Source organism: Trichomycterus rosablanca, chromosome 3 (assembly GCF_030014385.1).
Source record: "Trichomycterus rosablanca isolate fTriRos1 chromosome 3, fTriRos1.hap1, whole genome shotgun sequence".
NCBI classification, from domain to species: domain Eukaryota; kingdom Metazoa; phylum Chordata; class Actinopteri; order Siluriformes; family Trichomycteridae; genus Trichomycterus; species Trichomycterus rosablanca.
The window spans coordinates 48,585,639-48,613,190 of NC_085990.1; the positions used below are offsets into that span (position 1 = coordinate 48,585,639).

The 27,552-nt window shown below is 37.4% G+C and overlaps 1 protein-coding gene across 1 annotated transcript in view; it reads left to right on the forward strand.

Annotated features, from left to right (window-relative positions):
* ascc3 (activating signal cointegrator 1 complex subunit 3) overlaps positions 1–27,552 on the forward strand; it is a 283,422-nt gene that overhangs the window by 252,683 nt on the left and 3,187 nt on the right. The window contains exons 35-40 of the mRNA XM_062991400.1: positions 577–688; positions 1,338–1,472; positions 11,418–11,642; positions 18,619–18,770; positions 20,898–21,048; positions 21,963–22,169. Of these exons, the coding sequence (XP_062847470.1) occupies positions 577–688; positions 1,338–1,472; positions 11,418–11,642; positions 18,619–18,770; positions 20,898–21,048; positions 21,963–22,169 (982 nt within the window). The remainder of the gene's footprint in view (positions 1–576; positions 689–1,337; positions 1,473–11,417; positions 11,643–18,618; positions 18,771–20,897; positions 21,049–21,962; positions 22,170–27,552) is intronic.

Sequence of the window (27,552 nt, forward strand, 5' to 3'; positions counted from 1 at the left end):
TCAATGAGCCCATGACCGTGTCGCTGGTTTACAACTGTTCCTTCCTTGGACCATTTTTGATAGATACTGACCACTGCAGACCGGGAACACCCCACAAGAGCTGCAGTTTTAAAGATGCTCTGACCCAGTCGTCTAGCCGTCACAATTTTGCTTTTGTCAAACTCGCTCAAATCCTTACGCTCGCCCATTTTTCTTGCTTCTAACATCAACTTTGAGGATAAAATGTTCACTCGCTGCCTAATATATCCCACCCACTAACAGGTGCCGTGATGAAGAGATAATCAGTGTTATTCACTTCACCTGTCAGTGGTCATAATGTTATGCCAGGTCGGTGTACAGTATATAAAAAAAATTGCAGATGTACAAATAAAAATGTGAGAAAAACAGTGCAAGTGTTTACAACAATAAAAAAATGAACAGTGGCAGTAATAATACTAACTGTAGGCAGAAATAAGAACAAAAGTGTGTGTGTGTGTGTGTGTGTGTCATCACACCTATAATGTTCCTCTCAGTGTATATAAATTAAAGCTAAAATACTTTTGCCCTTCCGTTCATGTTTCCCTCTTTTCTTCTCAGCTACTACAATTTGGACGACACAAATCATGACACAATCAACAAGTTCCTGTCCAATCTGGTGGAAAAAAGTCTCAGAGATCTGGAGAGTTCTTACTGTATGAAAATACAAGAGGTATGTATGTGTGTGTGCTTAGTGTATTAAAGCAGTAATTAATTAAGTATAATACTCATACCCGTGGCGAATGGGGACTGAAAGCCAGTGGGGACCGGTCATCATGATCATGATCTCATTTGTGTAGTACGTGATCCACTAGCTTGGTTTTATAATTAGTAGCCTAGAACGTAGTCTTTGTATTTTAAATGTTTTATCTAGATTTAGTGCTCACTGCTCTTCTAAGGGGGGCAGGGGACAGTAAACTGTAGCCAATTTACATTTAAATTTTTTGGCATTTAGGAGATGCTTTTATCCAAAGAAGCTTACAGTACTGTGACAGTATACTGTCTAAGCAATTGAGGGTTAAGGGCCTTGCTCAAGGGCAACTTGGCAGTCTTTTGTGGAATGATTTTGGAAACTTTAGGTCATACAGACTAGCTGACTAAATACTTTTTGGCCCCACTGTAACTGTAAAATTTCCTGTGCATATTCAGTGCACCCTTTATATAAATAAACCTTTTTTTTATATTATTTTATATTATTCATTATTTATAAGTATAAATAATTGTTTTCTTTAAGGTAGAGCATCAACTTTAGGCCTTTTTAAGGTGAATCACTATCACTAAATTATTTTTAGTATTTATAATAAGTCTGTGTTTATCTCCAGGATGGGAGCACCATCGAGCCTCTTACATACGGCCGAATCGCATCCTATTATTACCTGAAGCACCAGTCTGTTTGCATGTTCAAGGAGAGGCTTAAATCAGAACTGTTCGTCCAGGAGCTGCTGTCTATCCTGTCGGTGAGTACACACAGTTTTACTGCTAACAGGAAATTTAAAGTGATATAGTGAATCATGTATAACTTACCTGCACAACTCATTTTAATTATCGGACATCAAGGCATCTCAATTTATGGCCAGGAAATGAGATCATTAAGTGCAGAAGTACTGTTTGACTGAATTTGTTTGTGTTGTATTTTTATCTTTGCACGAACAGGTAAAATCTTAAACCAGACAGCCCAAAAAAGCCCAATTTGAGAATATTTTCATCAGCAGTCTTTGTTCTTTCAACCAATGTTAATGAATAAATTACACATGCTGCATCTCACACCAGATCTCACTTTAATAAGTGACATGATGAATTTATAACACAATTATAATCCATTATTTTTTACCAACCAATACATGCTGGACAATCAGAGTTTACCCACTCACATGATTAACACTCACATGATTATTCACTTACCCCACCTAGCAGCAATTTCGAGTAGCCAATCTACTTATCGATATGCTTTATGAGGTGCAAGACAGCTAAAGTACCCAGAGAAAACTCTTACAGACACAAAATTTGAAACTTGCACACAGTGACCGGAGGTAAGAAGCAAACCCAGGTCCCCCAGACCCCATGTTGTTTTGTGGCATGCAATCCACCCCTACCATCACTTTATATTTATTATTTTTGTGTTTTATGTTTAGTGTTATAACAGTAGGATGCGATAAGAAGGAAAGAAAATAATCACCTTTTATCAGTAAGCTTGTAGGACAGTGGAAGATTCCACCGGTAACAGAGCTTTCTTAGCTAGAACATATGAACTGGTCTAAATTAGCTAGAACTGGGTTTTAGAGGTCATACAATGTAATTCATGCACTTTTTGTCACTTACGCCACTTTCCAGTTACATTCTATTGTAGCAGTATTCTTGGACTACTGGCAATCATGCCCTAAATATATCTACACGTTCTAAGTATGAATACGATTTCTAGTGTAAATTAACATTTTTCTCCCACAAAGAATTGGAATTTTAAAATAAAATGTATCCAAATACAAGGCACACTCTCTCAGACTACTAGCTGCCTTTGTCAGCCACTACTGTGTAAAGGTGTTAATGATTGAGTTGAACAGCAGCAAATTATTAACCTGTGTTACAAATCTGTGGTTTAAGATAAATGCTTATTTTTACCTTTACCATGTTAATTTTAATGCCTAGTTCTTTATTTTTGATTCTAGTGATTCTAATGATATGAAATACACTCAGACTCAGCTTTATTGTCATTCAACCATGTACATGATAGAACGAAATACAGTTACCCAGGCCTCAGTGTGTGCGACATGAATTAAAAAGTGAAGATAAGTATAAAATAGAATAAACTAAGAAACTGAAAAAAAGTATTTAGATTTTGAAGTATTGCACAAAGAACAGCAACAGCTTATGTTGATCTAAAGTCCATGATTGTTAAAAGTATAGCAGCAAGACTAAGCCGCAACAAATCACAAGATGGTTAATGTGACAGTTGTGTTCAGTATTTGGCAGTGTGTAAAGTGTTTATATATGGTTGTTAAAGTGTTTAATATTTATATAAGGGGACGGCACGGTGGCTAAGTGGGTAGCACTGTCACCTCACAGCAAGAAGGTCCTGGGTTTGATCCCCAGGTGGGGCGGTCCGGGTCCTTTCTGTGTGGAGTTTGCATGTTCTCCACGTGTCTGCGTGGGTTTACTCCGGGTGCTCCGGTTTCCTCTCACAGTCCAAAGACATTCAAGTGAGGTAAATTGGAGACACTAAATTGTCCAAGACTGTGTTCGATATAACCTTGTGAACTGATGAATCTTGTGTAATGAGTAACTAACGTTCCTGTCATGAATGTAACCAAAGTGTGTAAAACATGACGGTAAAATCCTAATAAACAAACAAAATATTTATATAAGGTTGTTAGGATGTAAAATGTTTACATAAGGTGCATAGTCAGTATATGGGGGGGTGGAACAATTCAGCAGTCTGACTGCATCCGGATAGAAGCTGTTTTTCAGTCTTGTAATGACTAGTTCAGTACTTTAACCGCAAAGCTACGCCACTGTATTTTTACTATTCCTGAAAAGACATGGGAAAAAAACATGGAAAAATAATACATACATGCAAGAATTCATTGTAATGTTATTGTTAATAAGAATGTTGACATATAAAAGTAATATCTACTCATAAATTGAGTCGTTTATAAGTCTGCAACTTAGAATTACAAAGAGAAAAGCCTAGACATGAACTTTCAATGATAACTCAATGTCATCATTTCTTTATCAGATTATTTAAAAAACATGTAAAGCTTATAATTTTTTTACAAAATCAAATGCCTTGTATAACTTTTTCCATTTATTATTTAGAACCCATTTTTTCTGGATTTTCCCCACTCTCATAATGTCAGAAAGTTGTTCTTTTATACCACATTATTATGAAACACTTCTCTTCTGCAACGTTGACTTGAAATGCACTTACCACCCAACTCCCTGCTTAGCTAATGACTATTTCAGTCTGAGAGAGAACCAGAAGCACAGCCGACACACACACACACACACACACACACACACACACACACACACACACACACACACACACACACACACACACAGAGATAGAGAGAGAGAGTTACAGCTCTCCAGGCACCTGTGACAATTAGCATGTCTTTACTATGCCTTATTAGGCCACTGCTTCCTCATGCTCTGTCCTATGGGGGCTCTTTTCTTTTCCACTGATTGTTGACATAATTGGAACACAAAGCATTTTCACACTTCACTGGTGACCAGTGACATCACATCTGTCTCACTTACACACACAGTCACACGCGGCTTGTAGGAGTCCTGCTGTAAGAGTGCTTAAATATCCGGGCGTGTATAATTGTTATGTATGTGTTGAATTAGGAGGGCTATGAAAGCTGTACAAAGCATTTTACCTGAAAGTATTACAAATCCTGAATTCCATCCTGGAAGAGAAAGTGCTTTTTACTGGTTCTTTAGATGTTACCCTTACCCTTTATTCTGATGAGTGCTGGTGTCAGTCTGGTACTATCTGAGAACACTGGACACAGGCAAAAACACACATGAAAACCTTACCTTACCTTGAAAATATAAATACTGGGATCAAACTGATAAAGACACTAATGCAAAATTCTTTACAGACAGCACTAACAGTTGAGTTAATCATGCTTAAGTAAAGTATTAATGATTTTAGGTAATAATGTGATTAATCATTTCACCCTAAAGAAATATATAGAAACATAAAGCAGCCCAAATGTGATAATGATAGATACAATAATAAGAGTAAGGTGAAGGTAAGGATCAGATTAGGTGCTCTGGGCTCATATTGCTGCGTGGCACCATTTCTGATCAACATGTTTTATTATACGTTTTTCTGTTTGTTTTTCATTTCAAAGTATCAAATTAGATAAAGAAAATAAATGGCTAATATATCTGTATCTATAAATACTACATGTTAATCTGATTTTTATTCATCACACAAAACAATACATACAACTTTCAACATTCATAATCACAAAATAAAAAAATGATAAAAAATAATTAAGAAAAGAGGTAGTTACAGTTCTTGCATTTCAAGCATTATTGTAACCATTTTTGTTAAACTTATCTGATCTTAGCTGTAATCTTGCTGTAATTTTCTCCATAATAAAAACCTTTTAACCTTTTTAACCATATCTTTCCATTGCACGATGTTGGGGGGTTGAGGTTTTAACCAACACACTGTTATCATTTTCTTTGCAACTAAAAGCAAAATTCTCAATAAATCAATCAAGTCCCAGTCGGTCAAGTTATCAGGTAATATACCTAATATATACAGTGCAGGATCTAATATAAATCTATTCCTAAAATTTGATTAATCTCTTTTTGAACACTTTTCCAAAATGTTGATAGTTTAGGGCAGTCCCAAAATGTTTAATCTAGTTTATAAAGCTTTCCCAGTGAAATATTTGCATAATTAAAATTTAAAAAGAGTATTATTAAATAAAAGTAAACAGATTTAACATATTTAACACATCAAACACATTTTGTAAAAAGTTTTTGCATTTTTTCCCTTTTTCCCCATGTCCAGTTCCCCAATTATAACTTCTTTAATTGCACCAAAGGTTGCGTTTAATATTGTGAACCAGCAGCCTTCTGATCACTAGTACCTTAATGAGCTTCCTATGCCCATTTTTATGTAGCCTAGTTTTTAAACTTAAATATTTTGTAATTTATTTATTATTTATTAAATAATTAATTATTTCTTTTTTTTTTATCAGTAAGCAGATTATTGCTCACCACCTCCAACATCTTTTTTTTATTATTATTATTTTAACAATATATTATTATATGTATTATTATCACCTTGTGCTGCTTTATGTTTGTATATATTTCTTTAGAGTGAAATAATTAATCATGCTATTACCTAAATCGTTAATAATTGACTTCCAAAGATAACTTAAGCATGATTAACTAAACTGTTAGTGTTGTTAATGTTCGGCACCACTGTTCTTCACTGTAAAATCATTCATGCATTTTAAATGGAATGAATCGGAGACAGGTTGAATTTTTAAGTGTTTCTTTCACTTAATGTGACTACAATGGTTGTGTTTATTTTTATTTCCTAATTTCCAGCTTTTTTAATGTTGTCCAAAATTTAATATGAAAAAATTCAGTTAACGTTTTTATACATGTAGCTGAATAATTTTTTAATATTAGCTTCTCAGTATCATACAGCATGTAACCTTTTTAGCATGATACAGTCCTGAATAAGGTGCTTTGTATAAACCGTACTAATGTGCTGAGGTGTGATCCTAAAATGAAGCAGTGTTTATTAAACATACAGTTTGTCCTATTGTTACTAATGAGCCGGTTGGACTGTATCGAGATTGCTTACAGCCTGAGTCCTAAGAACATGTGATTAGCACTTCTAGTGCATATGTTTCTCACAGACAGCAGGAGTGCACAGGTTGCTGTGCTAATTGTGGGCTGGGTTACAACCAGAGGTCCCAATCTTCCCATTAAAGTGCGCTCTACATTATTATCCAGCGCTCTGTCTCTTAACATGTCCCAGTGTTAAAGACTCCCACAGATTGGCTAACAAAAGCATGACATGAGGCAGGCTGGACCCATGCCAACCCCCTGTCCCACCCCAGCATGGGGTTCAATACCTCCAAATCATTCCCCCTGTCAGGGGGCACAAAGACCCCCCAGCCTCTCAATGGCCTCTAATTACTGTGGCGTGGTCGTAATGAGGCACCCAGTCGATTGCTTTCTTCGACCCGTTCTCTTTTCTTTTTTCTTTCTTCTCTCCTTCTGCTATGAAAGTTGGTGTGTTGAGCCTCCAAAAAGCCAGTGAAGATTTGTGTAGTTGAGTGATCCTTTTAAGGTGCTCAAAATTGTTTAAAAAAAAAAATAAAATGAAAATAAAAGTCTATTGAGAACAATTTTTTATTCTTATGTAAAAAAAAAAAAAACAACAACTCTTGTTTGCCCCCTTTTTTAAAATATTAAAACATTAAAATAAAAACGTATTTTAGTTTCAATATATAAAAAACTCCACTTTGGTGAGATATCAGAAGCTCTCAGTCGGCTCTCTAAAGTGCTGTGGTTGCTCTCGGTGTATGTAAATGTCATCTGAGACTGAGAATATTGTCTGAGAGCTCGGTGTCAGTGCTTCTGTTTACAGACCGCCTGCCGTCTTTTATCTTCTCCAGATCTGTATGCAGACTCTGTGCCCTCTGGAGATAAATCATGTCGTGATATGCTCTTTTGTTCTCCGTTTTTCCACCATTTCTCACTTTCTTGGCTCTGAGGCGTTTAAGCTTGGTGCTGCAGCACTGATGGATGGAGGTGGGGGAGCGCAGAGCTGTGACTAATGTGGCCGCTGCCTTTACTTACAAGAGTACATTAGAAAAGCCGGACGAGAACGGCTGTACACCAGAACTTGTGCCTTCGCATATCTGCTTCAGGGAGATCAACAGCGTGTTCGGTTTATATATATATATATTATCCTATAATTTTAAGGGAGTTTTTCTTGCCACTGTCGCCCTCGGTTTGCTCAACAGGGGTGTTTTATCTGTCAGTCCTGGATTCTGTAAAGTTGCTAGCATGTCAACAAACATCTCTCTCCTTGTACCGAAAACGGCTAAATTCGCTGACAAGCCCAAACTTGTTAATAAGCGACACTTGTGCAAGTTTATACAAATAAAAAATCTATAATTATTTCTTTACGTTTGAAAACATTCGTTTCTCCGCACCGTCTGCCATTTTTTTTTTTTTTTTTGGTGAGAAAAGTTGTGCCGCACTGAATGCTGGAATTGCCTTCACCGTTAAGGCAGCATCGGATGCTCCCTTGTTATTTACTCAAAATACAATTCAAATTTAAGATATCTTACTAGGGAGCATTTTAAAGCATCTAAGAATTCGAACAGCCTACTTCTCTGGAGCACACGTAGGATGACATAAAATGCTGTCTATGTTGAGAGATCACTAGGTTTTGAACACACCCTATGTCCATTGTTAAAAGTGCTATACAAATAGATTTGACTTGACTTGTCTATTTGCCTACCTCTACCACTACTGATGTTTAACTCTCATATTGGCTGGAGTTAAGGTATTAAGTATAACTTTGTCACCTATTTGTGTAGTTTAGAATGTGTTGTAGAAATACATGTATTTATAATAATAAATTCATTCAGAAATAAATTCATAAATTTTTTTATTTAAAAAATGTTATTATTACAGTACAATCAGCAGCAAAGACAAATATGTTCCTAATCACAGTTTGAATGACAGTTAATGGTCAATTTTTGTGCTTATTTTTTCTGTTAATGACAAAATCATGTTGTTTCAATTTCTGTGAGAAGCATTTTTGCATTTATTTATTAGTCCCACAGTGGGGAAATTCACAGTGTTGCAGCAGCAAAGGGACAGTAAAGCACTCAGTACAAAAAATAGACAATAAAAAGTACAGTGTATAACAATAATAATAATAAAAAGTCAGAAAAAACTGAAAAAACAAAATATTTACAAATAATTACAAACAATAATTGCACATGGGAAAAAATATTGCACATATTGCACATTGTAATAATTACATGGGGAAATAGTTGCACATTGTTATGAATAATGAATGATTTAAAGTGTGTGTGTGATGTGTCTGGAGCAGTGCTGGTTATACAGTCTAACAGCAGCAGGAAGGAAGGACCTGCGATACTGCTCCTTCACACATTTGGGGTGAAGCAGCCTGTCACTGAAGGAGCTGCCCAGTGCTGCCAGAGTCTCATGCATGGGGTGGGAGTCATTCTCCAGCATGGATGCCAGCTTGGCTAACATCCTTCTGTCTCCCACCACCTGCACTGGGTCTAAGGGGCTCCCCAGCACAGAGCCGGCCCTCTTAATAAGTTTGTTCAGTCTCTTCCTGTCCGCTGTAGATATGCTGCTGCCCCAACATACCACTCCATAAAAGATGGCTGATGCCACCACTGTATAAAAAAAAGTTCTCAGGAGTTCCCCCCGCACTCCAAATGACCGCAGTCTCCTGAGTAGGTAGAGTCTGCTCTGACCTTTTTTATAAAGTGCGTTAGTGTTAACTGACCAGTCCAGTTTGTTGTTGAGGTGAACACCCAGGTACTTATAAGAGTCCACTCTCTCAATGTCCATTCCCTGGATGTTTACCGGTGACAAGGTGGGTCTGCACCTGCGGGAATCCACCACCAGTTCTTTGGTCTTCCCCACGTTTAACTGGAGGTGGTTCTGCAGACACCAGTCCACGAAGTCCTGGATCAGTTCTCTGTACTCACTGTCCTCGTCATTGTTTATAAGTCCAACAATCGCTTCTGGAGACATTTATTAATTTTTTAGACAGAATATGTAATTAAAATAACAGCTTAATTCATAATTTGAAACTGCATTAATAGTCATAGATGCCTGATGTTTTGGGATTGAGATGCAAAATATCTAAGTTTATTTTGATACATTAAAAGAGTCTTAAAAAGTCACATAAATAAGGCAGTCCTTTTATTCTTATTTGCTATTATTATTTAATTTTTTAATTTTCGTTGTTAGTTATCATTGTTAACTAACAACAATAACTTCAGGCATCAAATAATCTTGGCTGACCAGCTTGGTTTGGTGTTGTTTATTTCTTTGTCAAGGTTTTTTCCTGGCCAAAAAATTGCTTTAAAGAACAGTGTACATGTATTCATCTTCAACACTGTTTTAATCGTCTATTGTTTTCTGATTAGAGTAAGAGGGGTTTTCCAGAAATAAATCCATCTCAGTATTTTGCAATTTTAGTCCTTGAATCATATAACCAGGAAAGCCTGAGACCTGCCTTTCACATTAAATATAAAAGCCCTGTCTAGTGCCTTTATGATAAAACCAGAGAGATTAATCCAGCGGATGCAGCTGTTCCCACCAAGATCGTCATCCATCCTTGAAGTGAACGGCTTTGTCCTTAATAAAAGACTTCATGTCATGTTTATGACTTTATGAAAAAAATGTCTTAAAACACAAAATCCATTCTAACAAGTCCTAATTTTCAGGTGTTTTCCGGATGGAGAATCTGTGTGCATTACTTGAAATTTACTGCAGTGAAATACCAGTTTTAATTAACCATGATATAAGCACAAGTTTGGTGGCCTAACATTAAAAAAATTTTAGCTTTAAAGAGATTTAGGTCATCATTGTGTATTGAGTGTGGGATGTGTCTGGGACACACTACAAACAACTGTTTGAGAGGAAAGTTTAAAATGAGTCTAAATGGATCTATTTGCATTGACCCTGCGTGGTATTTTGCCTCAAAGTGCAGGTTCAATCTGGTACACTACAAATAGGGTAAAAAAACAGTTATTTGCCGAGCTGTAGTAAATCTGTCTGGACATTAATATTGCTGCTTTTTATATGTTTAATATGTTTTAATATATTTTTACACATACCATCCACATACACTTGATGCCACGTCAGCCATAACAGGCGGACAGATTTGCACCTAATACAAGGAGAAGACATATTCAACCAGGACAGGGCAGAAACAGTCCTTAAAATGTGACAGAATGTGACACATGACAAACAAAAACTGAAATTGATGCCTAATTTAGATTTTTTTTTCTGTTTTAGACTGTTTAAGTGGGTAACACTTGACTCGTCTGCTATAATGCTGATCACATGCGTATGACATGTCAATGCCAGTTACTATATGTTATTTTAAGTGTTTGTAATTGCCAGAACAGCTTTCATAATCTGGGAAATTTTACAGATTAGGTCATGTTGTGGTTTTTCTTTTTTAATTTAGGTTTATTGTTTATTATAGTTTAAGCTTTAGTTAACCATAATAATTATTGTAACTCAGGACATCTAGCAGGTAGTATCGGCGAGCACTTGAAAGTCCTCACATCACTTCCATTCAGTTAGCAGCCCACTTTATTTATAGCAGAAATGTGCTCACTGATTGAGCCCTTGATTTAATTGCCCTGCCGGGTGGCCAGGGTACTATATGGAGTTTGCATGTTCTCCCAGAGTCTGCATGAGTTTCCTCCGGGTGCTCCGGTTTTTACCCACAAGTCCAAAGACATTCAGTCAGGTTAATTGAAGCTACTAGAAATTGCCCTAAGTCTGTGTGTGTGGGCAGTGGTAGCTCAACAGTTAAGGTAAAGGACTAGTAATCGAAAGGTCCCTGGTTTAAGCCCCTTATCTGCCAGGTTGCCAGTGTTGGGTCATTGAGCAAGGCCCTTAACCTTCAATTGCTTGCATTGTATTCAGTCACAATTGTATTGTCCGCTGAATGCTGAAAATGTAAGAAACCCTGACCAGGATAAGAAGGTGGACAGACAATAAATGAATGTTTGATGGAGTTTATGCTTCAGACAGGCTGTTGTTTTTATTTGCGTTTAATGGAGCTGTTTAAAGTCAAATCACTTTTTTATAAATGACCTTCAGCCTGTTTCCTTTGCTTCCAGGATGCGGAGGAGTACGCTGAACTACCGGTGCGCCACAACGAGGATCAGCTGAACAGCGAACTGGCCCAGCGGCTTCCACTGCAAGTCAACCCACATTCGTACGACAGCGCCCACACCAAAACTAACCTGCTCCTGCAGGCCCACTTCAGCCGAGCCCAGCTGCCCTGCAGCGATTACGGCACGGACACCAAGACCGTCCTGGACAACGCCATCCGTATCTGCCAGGTCAGTGAGCATCTGTGTGGATGTTGATCCTCATGATCTATGTGTATCAGATCTGCTTTCCATTTTAGCTTCGAGCCTTGTAGGTTCTTGGCATACGCTGCATCACTGTGGAGGTCATCCAAACCCTATAGGTTTTACTGTGGCCTCTCTCTCTGTCATCTGGGGGGCTTTCATTGCCATCAAAGCGATTTGCTTGCTTTCATACATCATAAAATTGATGCTAAGGTCTGTGCATGGCATAGCTGAGCGCATTTCCATGTGTCAGTGAAGAGCGCTCGGATGTTCTGATGGAAAAAAAAGAACATCCATCCCTGTACTCTGACAACTGAGTCCTGACCTAAGACTCGGTTTAAAAAGTCTTCAGGCTTTGTCTGCTTTTACACACCGGTGTGTGAAATAGGGACATCTAGACAGGGTTTAGGACACGTTTTACTCCAAAATCCACGTATATAGAGTTACAGGGGAAGCTATAAAGCACATGTTAAATTTCACTCAGACTAACAGTCGGGAATTCCACATGTAATAATTCATGTACAAAATCATCACAATAATATATCAAATAATATTTCATCAGATTATGTAGTTTATCAGTGATACAATTTTAAAACCAGCACTGGATTAGTACTGACAAATGCGCTAGCTTGTTCTATTATCTTAACATACATTACATATATTTCAATGTTATGTGTTTTTATTGGTCATAATTGAGCCAAAGTATCTGACCACCTTCAAATCCAATTTTGAGCTGTTTTAATTCTAAATATTTATTTTGATAATTTTATGGCTGCAGATTCCTCCTAATGCTGTTACCTATGTTGTTTTTGTTCTACCACACTAAATATTATATAGCAAAAAAGCACAACAAGGCATACTGTTACTGATGCTAAGCAAAAAAGTAATTTTATCATTTTTAATTTTAAAAACCCAAGGTAGATTATTTCTATACATAGTAATAACTGTTATTACATAAACTTGCAAAAAGTTACATTATTTGTCTTTATTAAATCACTCACTCACTCACTCACTCACTCACTGTCTTAACCGCTTATCCAATCAGGGTCGCAGGGGGTGCTGGAGCCTATCCCAGCTTTTCAATGGGCGCAAGGCACACAGTTACACCCTGGGCGGGGCGCCAGTCCATTGCAGAGCAGACACACATATATATACACGCACACACACACGCAGAATGATTATTTGAGTGAATGAGTGTGTGAGTATGTTAGTGTGCACATTAATGGGTAAGTAAATGGACATTAAATAAGTGGGTAAGTAAAAAGGTTGGGTGCTAGTGTAGATAGTATAAATGGGACAATAGTGAGTGAATGGAGCAATGTTTGGTGCCCTGCAATGAATTGGTGCCTTTGCATGGATTTATTATTGATTTGGACCCAGTGTTTTCTGGCCACCAGACTCACCACAGCATCAATTCAGCACGTAAATAAATTCATGCGGGACTAAATATGCTGTTCAAGTAAGCGTCAGATTTTCCTGTTTGATTTGATCTGTGTGCTCTATTTGTCCAGGTTTGTTGTTAGAGGCCATTTTTATTATTATTATTATTGTGACTGGTTCATGACGTTGTTAGTATGCTTGGGTCTCAGATCTATGAATACACGGGGAGTGCAGACACTTACAGCACCTTGGAGACAGCAAAGTGTTTAACAGCCGGCTCCTTCCACAGATCAAACGCATTAAAACAGCAGCTCACTACCTCCCTGCGCTGAAGCAAACGTCAGTGTCTGGCTTTACTACAGATTTGCATGAAGTCGTCTTATAAATCAGCTTTTTGTAAATTCTACAGTTTTATTTTAGTAAAAATCCAAGTTTTTTTTGCCACGCCTGAATGCGAGGAGCAACAGCTCCAACGATCTTTTGGCACGCCACACACAACAAACAACTTCCATAAACTCTACAATGTGCCCGAAGCAAAATGGCAGAGGTGTGGAGATGATTTATTGCCGCGTGGTTGTCGGCTTTCTGGCTACGTCATAAAAACACCCCTCAGCCAGGCGGATAACCTGTTGTTGATTGTTCATGCCTGATGGCATGCCTGTGGATCTGTTTGCTATTGGCTATGCCTGCTTTGGGCATGCGCTGGGGTGATTGTTCACACTTGCAGCCCTGATCTGCAAGCCTTTGTCCATGCTTTGTGATTTTCTACCGCACATGTGTGTGTAGAAGTGTGTGTGTGTGAGTGAGTGTGGAAATGATTGGCCATGCTTGTCCATGTGGTTACTTTTTCAGGGTCCTGCTGTGCCAGGTTGTAGCTTCTCTGCCAGCAGCTGCCTGTCTTCTCAGCATGAATTTAAAGCTAGCCTTTCCTAGCAAACAGCCGAGCTAACTATTGACTGATGTTCCAGGATTAATCAACTGGATGTCCAGCCAGGTTCTTGTCAGCGTATAAAGATCGACAGTTTTGTCTTAATTTCTATTGGCTTCTTGCTTCATATTGCCTCATCTAAATGAAATAGGTTGGCAATAGATTGCCAGGGTGTGTGTGCATGTGTGTGTGCATGTGTGTGTGTGTATAAATACAGACAGATAACAAAGGAAACCAAGTGCATCCAAAGTGATTTTTTTTGCTGTTTGGCCAGAATTTTGCTGCCATGCACTTAAAAAGGCTTCACTGCAAATAAATACAAGGGCTTTTTGCTCAAGGGCTTGACAGTGGCCACAACCCCACAACCTTCAGATTAATGGCCCAAAGCTCTACCAACTAGTGCTACCACTGTCCCAATAGTAACTGCCCCACTTTTAGTTGATGACATGCCATAATTGGGGCACAGTGGCTAAGTGGGTAGCACTGTCGCCTTACAGCAAGAAGGTCCTGGGTTCAGTCCCTAGGTGGGGCGGTCCAGGTCCTTTCTGTGTGGAGTTTGCATGTTCTCCCCGTGTCCGCGTTGGTTTCCTCCCACAGTCCAAAGACATGCAAGTGAGGTTAATTGGAGATACAAAATTGTCCAAGACTGTGTTCGATATAACCTTGTTAACTGATGTACCATGTGTGATGAGTAACTACAGTGAATGTAATCAAAGTGTAAAACATGACGTTAAAATCCTATTAAACAAACAACAGTTATTAACATTTCATAATTTTAATAGCTTAAACCATTTATTAAGTTTGGAGCACCTCCACTCATGACAGTATGAGCTACATGAATGATTAACATGTAAAACATGTTAGAACACCAGAGCTGACATCTTTAACTGGCAAGTTCGAATCTCAGCTCTGCTACTGACAAGCCAGCCACCAGTACGGACAATAATTGGCTCGTCCAAGGATGGGAATGCAGGAGGGGATTCCTCATGACTGCTGCAGTTATGACCTCTGCTGGCTGATTAATTGCACCTACACATGCAGAGACAGGGGATAATGGGGATCAGTGTGTGACTCTCCATGTGCTATACAGATCTCCATATGGACCCACCTGGGTTAGGGTGAAAAGATGCAGATGTGTCAGAGGGGATTTGTGTTAGTCACAGCTTTCCTTGGTCGGGAGTGGAGGTTAGCAGCAGTAGATGCGATCGGGTAATTGGATATGACTAAATTGGGAGGAAAATTGCAGGAACAATTCATTAAAACTAGATTATTACTTTTTATCACTTTTAATAAACAGGAAAATTATCAAGAAAATCAGCGTTCCTTGGAATGTAGATTTCTTGACAGTAACATAATTCAAGTATGATTTAAAATGAGGTCTCTAACCAAAAGAGGTTAAGAACCCTGTGTATGACCTATTTATTTTTATTATTTATTCTTATAATCTATTATTAGGATTATTTTATGTTTGTTTTAAGGACTAAATGGGAATTTGGGGTAAGTAAATGTTTTATTGCCACCACTTTGTTTTAAATACAATATTTCAGTTTAGTTTTAGGGCTAAATGTGGTTTTGTTTGCTTCTGTTTGTATTTTTCTGAGGTTTTTGGAGTGCAGTTTATGTGTTTATTATTCATTATTTCTTTGTTTCATTTTCATCAACCGCTTTATCCTGGTCAGAGTTGCAGCCGGTCTGGACGCATGTAGACACCCTGCTGGCCTATAGCACCGCTTACATTTAAACCCGGATCTCAGCAGTGGTAGGCAGCTGTAATAGGCCGCCGTGTCACCCCAGCATATACAGTATATTGGAGTTTCTATTTTTGTTTTACTATTTTCAAGTCAAATGAAAGACTAAGAGTTGCTCTTTTTGTGTCTTTTCCCTATAGAGCGAGGCCTTGAATACACATTTTACATCAATAAAAAAGATACTGGATCTCATCAGTTAATTTGTTTTTTTATTTGAAAAAGCAGAAACTGATTGAAGTTTAGTTTTCATTTTGTTTTGTATTTACTAGGGCTGGCACCGATCCGGTACTCTGTATTGGTATCGGTCCGATATTGGCCCAAATCACTGGATCAGATATCAGAAGGAAAAAAACATGTAATCTGATCCGATACTGTTGCTTAATGTAAATAACACTTAATGTAAATAAGGCAAATTTCACCGTTTCCCGTTTAGCCACAGATGTCCTCTTCAAAATCCAGCAGGTGTATTTATTCCTTTAGAATATTTGTTTCACAGTCTGAACGTTGTTATTTAGATAGCTAGTTTAACCATGGTGCATTGAGACGTATTATTACTGCTTAGTTGTTTGAGAGGAGAAATGACGATATCAGAAAAGTGGTATCGAGCCAACCCTAGTATTTACCTGAGTAACAGATTGCTCAGGTAATGTACGTCTTAATAAAAATATTATTTAATAATAAATAAACGCGTTAATTTAGAAGAGTGCTGCGATAACGCTGCGAGAATTTTATTGCCAGTAAATGATGGTACAAAGTCTCGATGGATAAAAGTCTAGTTTTTATTTTGTTTTATATTTTTTATATTTAAGGTTTTGGTTTAGTTTTTTTATTTATTTATTTTTATTTATTTTCTTCTTTTACAAGAAATATTAGTGGGCATTTTGTTTTAACAGTCATTTAAAACATTTAAAATTCATTTAAAACAGTCACTCAGAGAGATTTTCCTTGTTTTTCTGCTTTAGATTTGTGGTGGCTTTAAGCACTGGATTGAATCTCTAATGGTTAAATAAATAATTCTTGTCATCTTTGCACTAATGAGGTACTTTAGCGCAGTTCTGCTGTGCTCCAGCTCTGGAGGAGCTACAGATTTCTATCCGTTTCCTCCAGTGGCGGTGGAAAGCAATTTCACTGGACAGGTTAAATGAGACAGAGCGCTTGTGTGATCATCTCTCATCCTCGTTTATTTTTTCTTCTCTCTCTCACATGCTCTCGTCCCCTCTCCCATTTTTTATTCCTTCTGCTCAGGGGTTCTGGTGACATCAGCCCATCGCTGTCATCAGTTTGCTCAAGCAGCTACTGTGAAATGTTAATCACAACTTTAATTTGTACCGCATTAGCATTTTGATTAACTCGCTGGGCTTGCCGCTGCACTCGAGGTGCTTTTTAGTCATAGTTACTGAGGAAATGACTTTTTGATTAATTACTTTTGTGAGCGCAGCTGAGCTCAGCAAACTTTAACCTTATGTTGAAGACAAGTGGGAGTGACATGGAAAGGAAAGAGACTATAAAAGATCGGTCTGTGTATTAGATAATCTGTCAATAGCGTGAGAAGGGTTTTTTAATGTTGTCTGTGTAAATTAATGTCCGTGTGTGCCGCTGCTGCTAAACAGGCCCTGTTGATTTGTGTCGTGGACTTGGATGCATTGAAATGAGATTATCACTATTAATCTTTAAACAGAAAAATGATTTGAGCTAGCGTTTTGTAGAATGTGGATTTCTTGAAAGTGATGCACTGAAATAGGAAATGACAAGATAAGGTCACCAATATAAGGTCAACCATAATTTCCCTTCGGGGATTAATAAAGTACTCAATCAATCAATCAATCAATCAACCAAAAGAGGTTAAGAACCTGTATGACCTGTTTATTCTTATTATTTATTATTACTGTTTTTAAATTGTTTGTTTTGACAACTAAATAGACTTGGGGGTAAGTACATTTATTTTTGTCAGCAGTGTTTATTTATGCATTTTCTCCCAATTTTTAGCGTAGTCAATTTGTCTTCCACTGCTGAAGATCCCTGATTGCATTCGAGGAAGGTATATTGCTGCTCACGCCTCCTCCAACACGTGCACAGTCCTAGCGGACCTCTTCTTTTCGCCCATGCATTCTGTACAGACGCCTCTCTATCTGCTAACCAGGGTCCTCACACAGAGCTTGAAGACCCCACCCACATAGTCTAGTCATCCCCCCTAGCAGACACGGTAGCCAATTACAGTCTGCTGCAGGCACTGCCAATTATTCCCGCTAGATGGCGCCCAGTCAACCGCTGGCAACGCCGAGTTTCGAACCGGGGAGTTCATGATCTCAGTGCTGGTGTGTCACCTGGGCACGCAGCAGTGTGTTTTTAAATGAAATATTATAGTTCAGTTTTAGTGGATTAAGATGACGAGAAAAATATACTGTAGTTGGGGCAGTTGTAGCCTAGTAGTTAAGCCCCACCACTGCCAGGTTTCCTCTGTTGGGCCCTTGAGCAAGGCCCTTAACCCTTAATTGCTTAGATAATATACTGTCACAGTACTGTAAGTTGCTTTGGATAAAGGTGTCTGCTAAATGCCGAAAATGTAAATATAGGGGACCTTTTTAAAAAAGAGGCTTCATTAATGAGGATATGTTACCCCAAAAGAACAGTTCATGCTGGAGTGCTTGATTTTTACAGTTTGTGGAGTAGCTGACATGATTCATTTGTTGCATTTGAGTTGACGCATACTCTGATTGACCACCTGATTGATATGATGGAACATTTCTATCCTGATAAGAGTGGCGTCTTTCAGGATGACAATGCCCCACTCACAGGGCACAAGTATTCACTGCATTTGTCCTTGTTACAGAACATAATGCATATTTTCTTTGTTTTTTTGATATACATAAAAGCTTATTCTGTTGTTTTGTTTGTTTGTTTTTTGCAGGCCATGTTGGATGTGGTAGCAAACGAAGGCTGGCTAGTATCCGCTCTGAGCATCTGTAATCTGGTGCAGATGATTGTTCAGGCCAGGTGGCTCAATGACTCCTCCCTGCTCATCGTGCCACATATCGACCAGCAGAACCTCTACCTCTTCAGGTATGTACACTGTGGGTCTGTCTGAAAACCTAGTGATCTCTCTACATAGACACATTTTACGTCATCCTGCATGATTCCAAACATTGTCTAAAGGCATGTCTAAATGCTTAGATACTTTAAAACGCTCTTACTGAGGCACCTTAAGCACTGTCACCTCACAACAAGAAGGTCCTGGGTTCGATCCCCAGGTGGGGCGGTCCGGGTCCTTTCTGTTTGCATGTACTCCCCGTGTCTGCATGGGTTTCCTCCAGGAGCTCCGGTTTCCTCCCACAGTCCAAAGACGTGCAAGTGAGGTGAATTGGAGATACAAAATTGTCCATGACTGTGTTCGATTTATAACCGTGGATGTAACCGAAGGGTGTAAAACATGCATTAAAAATCCACATAAACAAACAACACTGAGTCACCTTAATTGGAAGTGATAATCTGACTGAATAACGATGGTGCGTCAGATGCTTTCTCAGCAGTAAAGGCAATCCCAGCATTCAGTGCGGCACAACTTTACTCACTAAAAATTACAAACATGCTGAACAAATGCAGAGAAACAAACAGAGTTGTTTTCAAATGTAAATAAATTCTCATTGATTTTGAATTTGTATAAAGGCGCACAAGTGTCATTTTTTTGTAAATTTAACAATTTAACCAATTTCGGTACACAGAGAAAGATGTTAGCTGGCATGCTAGTGGAATGTGCCGCCTCAGCCCATTGGTTTGAATGGTCTGAGGCTAACTGTGTTAGCTTAGTAAGCAAAAACTGCGATGATGTAATCGCCACAAGTCTAAGTAGTGCATCTAAATAATCTGCCTTATAAGTTCAATGTCTTATTAGAATCCTCTCTACTGAGGCAGCTGCCCAGGTAGGCAGCAAGGCAGCTCACTAGGTTTCAGACAGACCCTAAGAATAAGCTTTTCAACATATCACATCCTAAATGCAGACGTTTGAAGAAATATAATCAGTGTAATATATACATAATGAAAATTGAACGTCTGATAATGATAACATTTGTTGAGGCCTATCAGTGCTGGCATCTCGAGTTCACTGACGGACAGTAATTGGCTTTATTGAGGGAGGGAGGGCCGTAGGGATTCCTCATTACTGCTGCAATTAAGACCTCTGCTGGCTGATCGATGGCACAAGCACAGAGACGGGGAATAATGGAGAGCAGTGCATGACTCTCAGTGCGCAATACAGATCCCTATATGAACCCCCTTTTTACCTGCAGGTAGAAAGAAGCAGTCGGCTACTGCACTCGTTGAGGGTGCATGTGTTTGTTACGGCCCTCCTCGGTCAGGAGTGGAGGTCAGCATCGGCAGCAGAGAAAGCGAAATGTGATTGAGTAATTGGATACGAGTAGAATAAAAGAAAAACTGGGCGGAGAAATCAGATTTGAATAATAATTTATATTGTTCATATGAATGCTATGTATAAAATTGCTTTGCTGTGTTTCTTATCAATCAAGTTCCCTTCAAACATGCTAATTACTGTTAATTAGAACAAAGAATAATAAATGAATACATGACTGAATGAATTGGACTAGTAAAGACCTGTGATAAGCTTTTTCAAATATGTGAGGCTGATCCAAACCAAATCCAAATGTCTTTTAAAACTTATAGAAATTCTGCGTCAGTGCTGGAATTCGCGGTTCCTCGTGGTCTCGTCTGTTCCCGTCAAGAAAGCGCTTTCACATCCTGTCAGCATTGCGCTCGGTGGGTCAGTCCTCACCTGCGGTGCTTTGATTATGGCTCTGTCACACGGTGTCGAGGCTAATTCATCTGCCGTCTCTTATCAAACTCTGCAAACACCATTAGCATCGCTTATCAGCAGGCACTGTCCTCTGGGTGGCCTCGAATTCAACCCCGGTCCTCCGTTTCTCTCTCTCGTGCACACAAAGCCGTGCGCCGCGTCGGATTTTCTCCAGCAGAGTTAATGCGGTTCAGGGTGGCCGTGTCCCACCGTGAAGTGTAATTTGAAAGAAATGCAATAAAAATGGTAAAAAGAGGATCAGGAGAGGCGGGATGTCTCGCCACGCTGAGACAGAAGGGAGAGCTGCTCGGCTCTCATGACGGGACGGGACGGGCTGGAAGACTGTCACATGACCACGTTTTCCATTTTACTGATAAAAATAGGAGATGGAGCCCCAAAGGTGGGAAGGGCGGAGCCAGGGGTTATCAAGGCCCAATCGAAAGCATTCCTGAGCTAATGGCTGTCTGTGATGGAAGAGAGGAGATCTTCAGAGCTATGGTGAAGGAGGAGCTTCAGCCCCATCAGATTGCTCAGGTAACGTACACTTATAATAAATAAACGCGTTCATCTAGAAGAGTGCTGCGATAGCACTGTGAGACTTTTATTGCCAGTAAACGATGGTACATTCAGACATTGTGGGCATTTTCAACACATTCCTCTCAAAGGTAGGAATAATTGAAGTTATTCCAGGTTTATTCTGCCATACACACATCTGAGAGCATCCACACTCACAAACATGTGATCTGAGGAGAGCAGCGGAGAGTCACGTCAGTCTCAGGTAGCACCAGGATCCCCAATTACCTCCCAAATGAGAGGGTTTAGCGCTCCAATCTAAGTGCTAATTGCGGCGGTAATGAGAGCGTCCGGGCAGAGCGGCGAGCCCGGCGCTCGTTCCCAATCAGTATTCCAGCCGCCCCCCCTCCTCCTCCTTCCACAGCACCCCCTTAACAGTCTCGGCCCTGCTAATTAAATAAGCACATGCGCCGCCGCGTCCTCGTCTCACTCGCCGAGGAAATGTAATCCTCACATAAATAGCTTTGGCAGGGTGAATCTGTGCTGTTTTCTCCCCCCTTTCATGGCTTTAATACTCGCCGAGCCGCAGCAGCCGAGCTCCGTCATCCTCTATCAGGCCGTCACTCGCGCATGCACGCGCCGCACATGTTCTTCATATTTTATCATATTGCTTTTTCCTTATGCTGGTGCTAGCGTTAACACACAAACCATAGATGACATGAATGTGATAGCTTTTAAATTCTGTATGACGTCCTGTTTATAGCGGACATGAAAACCAACCAGGGCATTACTCATTTTACCCCAAAACATATTTCTGCACATCATGTATAATTGCAGGCTTTCATTCACTACTGACTCACTGGTTAAATTCACTGCCTCGTTTATTATCCTTATTTACGTTTATTTATGTCTCTCTGTCCATCATTCTCGAACAGGCGTGGGCTTTTCTGAGTCACATGCCGGTGCTGGAGGTCAGTATGAGTGTGAAGGGCTGGTGGGAAGGCTGTAAGGAGCAGACTGAGCGCGCTCTACCTACTGCTGTGTCCAACATCAGGGAGCAGAAAAGTTGGTTGCAAGTACATGCTGACCAGGAGTATGTACTACAGGTGTCCCTACAGAGGCTCAACACAGGCCAGCAAAGAGTGAGAACACACACACACAACCACACACACACACACACACACAACCACACACACACACACACACACTTCTTCCTACTCAGTCTCCATGGAAGACTCATTAGCATACACCATTAATTTATACATTATGCTATGAAAAGCTACTTACCCCCTTTCTGATTGATTAATGATCTGATTAATAACAAAAACAACCATTAAACATGACATCACAACTTAACATGACATCACAACTTAACATGACATCACAACTTAACATTACATCACAACTTAACATGACATCACAACTTAACATTACATCACAACTTAACATTACATCACAACATAACATTACAACACAACCTAACATTACATCACAACCTAACATTACATCACAACTTAACATTACATCACAACTTAACATTACAACACAACCTAACATTACATCACAACTTAACATTACATCACAACCTAACATTACATCACAACTTAACATTACATTACAACTTAACATTACATCACAACTTAACATTACATCACAACTTAACATTACAACACAACCTAACATTACATCACAACTTAACATTACATCACAACCTAACATTACATCACAACTTAACATTACAACACAACCTAACATTACATCACAACTTAACATTACATCACAACCTAACATTACATCACAACTTAACATTACATTACAACTTAACATTACATCACAACTTAACATTACATCACAACTTAACATTACAACACAACCTAACATTACATCACAACTTAACATTACATCACAACCTAACATTACATCACAACTTAACATTACATCACAACTTAACATTACATCACAACCTAACATTACATCACAACTTAACATTACAACACAACTTAACATTACAACACAACCTAACATTACATCACAACTTAACATTACATCACAACTTAACATTACATCACAACTTAACATTACATCACAACCTAACATTACAACACAACCTAACATTACATCACAACTTAACATTACATCACAACCTAACATTACATTACAACTTAACATTACATCACAACTTAACATTACATCACAACTTAACATTACATCACAACCTAATATTACATTACAACTTAACATTACAACACAACCTAACATTACATTACAACCTAACATTACATTACAACTTAACATTACATCACAACCTAACATAACATTACAACCTAACATTACATTACAACTTAACATTACATCACAACTTAACATTACATCACAACCTAATATTACATTACAACTTAACATTACATCACAACTTAACATTACATCACAACTTAACATTACATCACAACTTAACATTACATCACAACTTAACATTACATCACAACCTAACATTACAACACAACCTAACATTACATCACAACTTAACATTACATCACAACTTAACATTACATCACAACTTAACATTACATCACAACCTAACATTACATTACAACTTAACATTACATCACAACTTAACATTACATCACAACTTAACATTACATCACAACCTAATATTACATTACAACTTAACATTACAACACAACCTAACATTACATTACAACTTAACATTACATCACAACCTAACATTACATTACAACCTAACATTACATTACAACTTAACATTACATCACAACTTAACATTACATCACAACCTAATATTACATCACAACTTAACATTACATCACAACTTAACATTACATCACAACTTAACATTACATCACAACCTAACATTACAACACAACCTAACATTACATCACAACTTAACATTACATCACAACCTAACATTACATTACAACTTAACATTACATCACAACTTAACATTACATCACAACTTAACATTACATCACAACCTAATATTACATTACAACTTAACATTACAACACAACCTAACATTACATTACAACTTAACATTACATCACAACCTAACATTACATTACAACCTAACATTACATTACAACTTAACATTACATCACAACTTAACATTACATCACAACCTAATATTACATTACAACTTAACATTACATCACAACTTAACATTACATCACAACTTAACATTACATTACAACCTAACATTACATTACAACCTAACATTACATCACAACTTAACATTACATCACAACTTAACATTACATCACAACCTAACATTACAACACAACTTAACATTACATCACAACTTAACATTACATCACAACCTAACATTACAACACAACCTAACATTACAGTACAACTTAACATTACATCACAACTTAACATTACATCACAACCTTACATTACATCACAACTTAACATTACATCACAACTTAACATTACATCACAACCTAACATTACATCACAACTTAACATTACATCACAACCTAATATTACATTACAACTTAACATTACAACACAACCTAACATTACATTACAACTTAACATTACATCACAACCTAACATTACATTACAACCTAACATTACATTACAACTTAACATTACATCACAACTTAACATTACATCACAACCTAATATTACATCACAACTAACATTACAACTTAAAATACATCACAACTAACATTACATCACAACTAACATTACATCACAACTAACATTACATCACAAACCTTACATACACAACAACCAACTTACACACAACTTAACATAACAACACATACATCACAACACATACAACACAACCTAACATTACAACACAACCTAACATTACATCACAACCTAACATTACATCACAACCTTAACATTACACCATCACACAACTTAACATTACATCACAACTTAACATTACATCACAACCTAACATTACAACACAACCTAACATACATACAACTTAACATTCACAACTACATACAACACAACCAACATACAACCTAAATTACAACACAACTTAACATTACATCACAACCTAACATTACATCACAACTTAACATTACATCACAACTTAACATTACATCACAACTTAACATTACATCACACCTTAACATTACATCACAACTTAACATTACAACACAACCTAACATTACATCACAACTTAACATTACATCACAACCTAACATTACATCACAACTTAACATTACATCACAACCTAACATTACAACACAACTTAACATTACATCACAACTTAACATTACATCACAACTTAACATTACATCACAACTTAACATTACAACACAACCTAACATTACATCACAACTTAACATTACATCACAACCTAACATTACATCACAACTTAACATTACATCACAACCTAACATTACAACACAACTTAACATTACATCACAACTTAACATTACATTACAACTTAACATTACATCACAACTTAACATTACATCACAACCTAACATTACATCACAACCTAACATTACATCACAACCTAACATTACATCACAACTTAACATTACAACACAACCTAACATTACATCACAACTTAACATTACATCACAACCTAACATTACATCACAACTTAACATTACATCACAACCTAACATTACAACACAACTTAACATTACATTACAACTTAACATTACATCACAACCTAACATTACATCACAACTTAACATTACATCACAACCTAACATTACAACACAACTTAACATTACATCACAACTTAACATTACATCACAACTTAACATTACATCACAACCTAACATTACATCACAACCTAACATTACATCACAACCTAACATTACATCACAACTTAACATTACATCACAACTTAACATTACATCACAACTTAACATTACATCACAACTTAACATTACATCACAACTTAACATTACAACACAACCTAACATTACATCACAACTTAACATTACATCACAACCTAACATTACATCACAACTTAACATTACATCACAACTTAACATTACATCACAACTTAACATTACATCACAACTTAACATTACAACACAACCTAACATTACATCACAACTTAACATTACATCACAACCTAACATTACATCACAACTTAACATTACATCACAACCTAACATTACATCACAACCTAACATTACATCACAACTTAACATTACATCACAACCTAACATTACATCACAACCTAACATTACATCACAACCTAACATTACATCACAACTTAACATTACATCACAACTTAACATTACATCACAACTTAACATTACATCACAACCTAACATTACATCACAACTTAACATTACATCACAACCTAACATTACATAACAACTTAACATTACATCACAACCTAACATTACATTACAACTTAACATTACATCACAACTTAACATTACATCACAACCTAACATTACATTACAACTTAACATTACATCACAACTTACACACGCGAGACAGATCTAACATTACATCACAACCTAACATTACATTACACACTTCTAACATTACATCACAACTTAACATTACATCACAACCTAACATTACATTACAACTTAACATTACATCACAACTTAACATTACATCACAACCTAACATTACATCACAACTTAACATTACATCACAACTAACATTACATCACAACCTTAACATTACATCACAACCTAACATTACATCACAACCTAACATTACATCACAACTTAACATTACATCACAACTTAACATTACATCACAACCTAACATTACATCACAACCTAACATTACATCACAACTTAACATTACATCACAACTTAACATTACATCACAACCTAACATTACATCACAACTTAACATTACATCACAACCTAACATTACATCACAACCTAACATTACATCACAACCTAACATTACATCACAACCTAACATTACATCACAACCTAACATTACATCACAACTTAACATTACATCACAACCTAACATTACATCACAACTTAACATTACATCACAACCTAACATTACATCACAACTTAACATTACATCACAACCTAACATTACATCACAACTTAACATTACATCACAACTTAACATTACATCACAACCTAACATTACATCACAACTTAACATTACATCACAACCTAACATTACATCACACTAACATTACATCACACCTAACATTACATCACAACTTAACATACATCACAACCTAACATTACATCACAACCTAACATTACATCACAACCTAACATTACATCACAACTTAACATTACATCACAACTTAACATTACATCACAACTTAACATTACATCACAACTTAACATTACATCACAACCTAACATTACATCACAACTTAACATTACATCACAACCTAACATTACATAACAACTTAACATTACATCACAACTAACATTACATCACAACTTAACCATTACATCACAACTTAACATTACAATCACAACCTACATTACATTACAACTTAACATTACATCACAACTTAACATTACAACACAACCTAACATTACATCACAACCTAACATTACATTACAACTTAACATT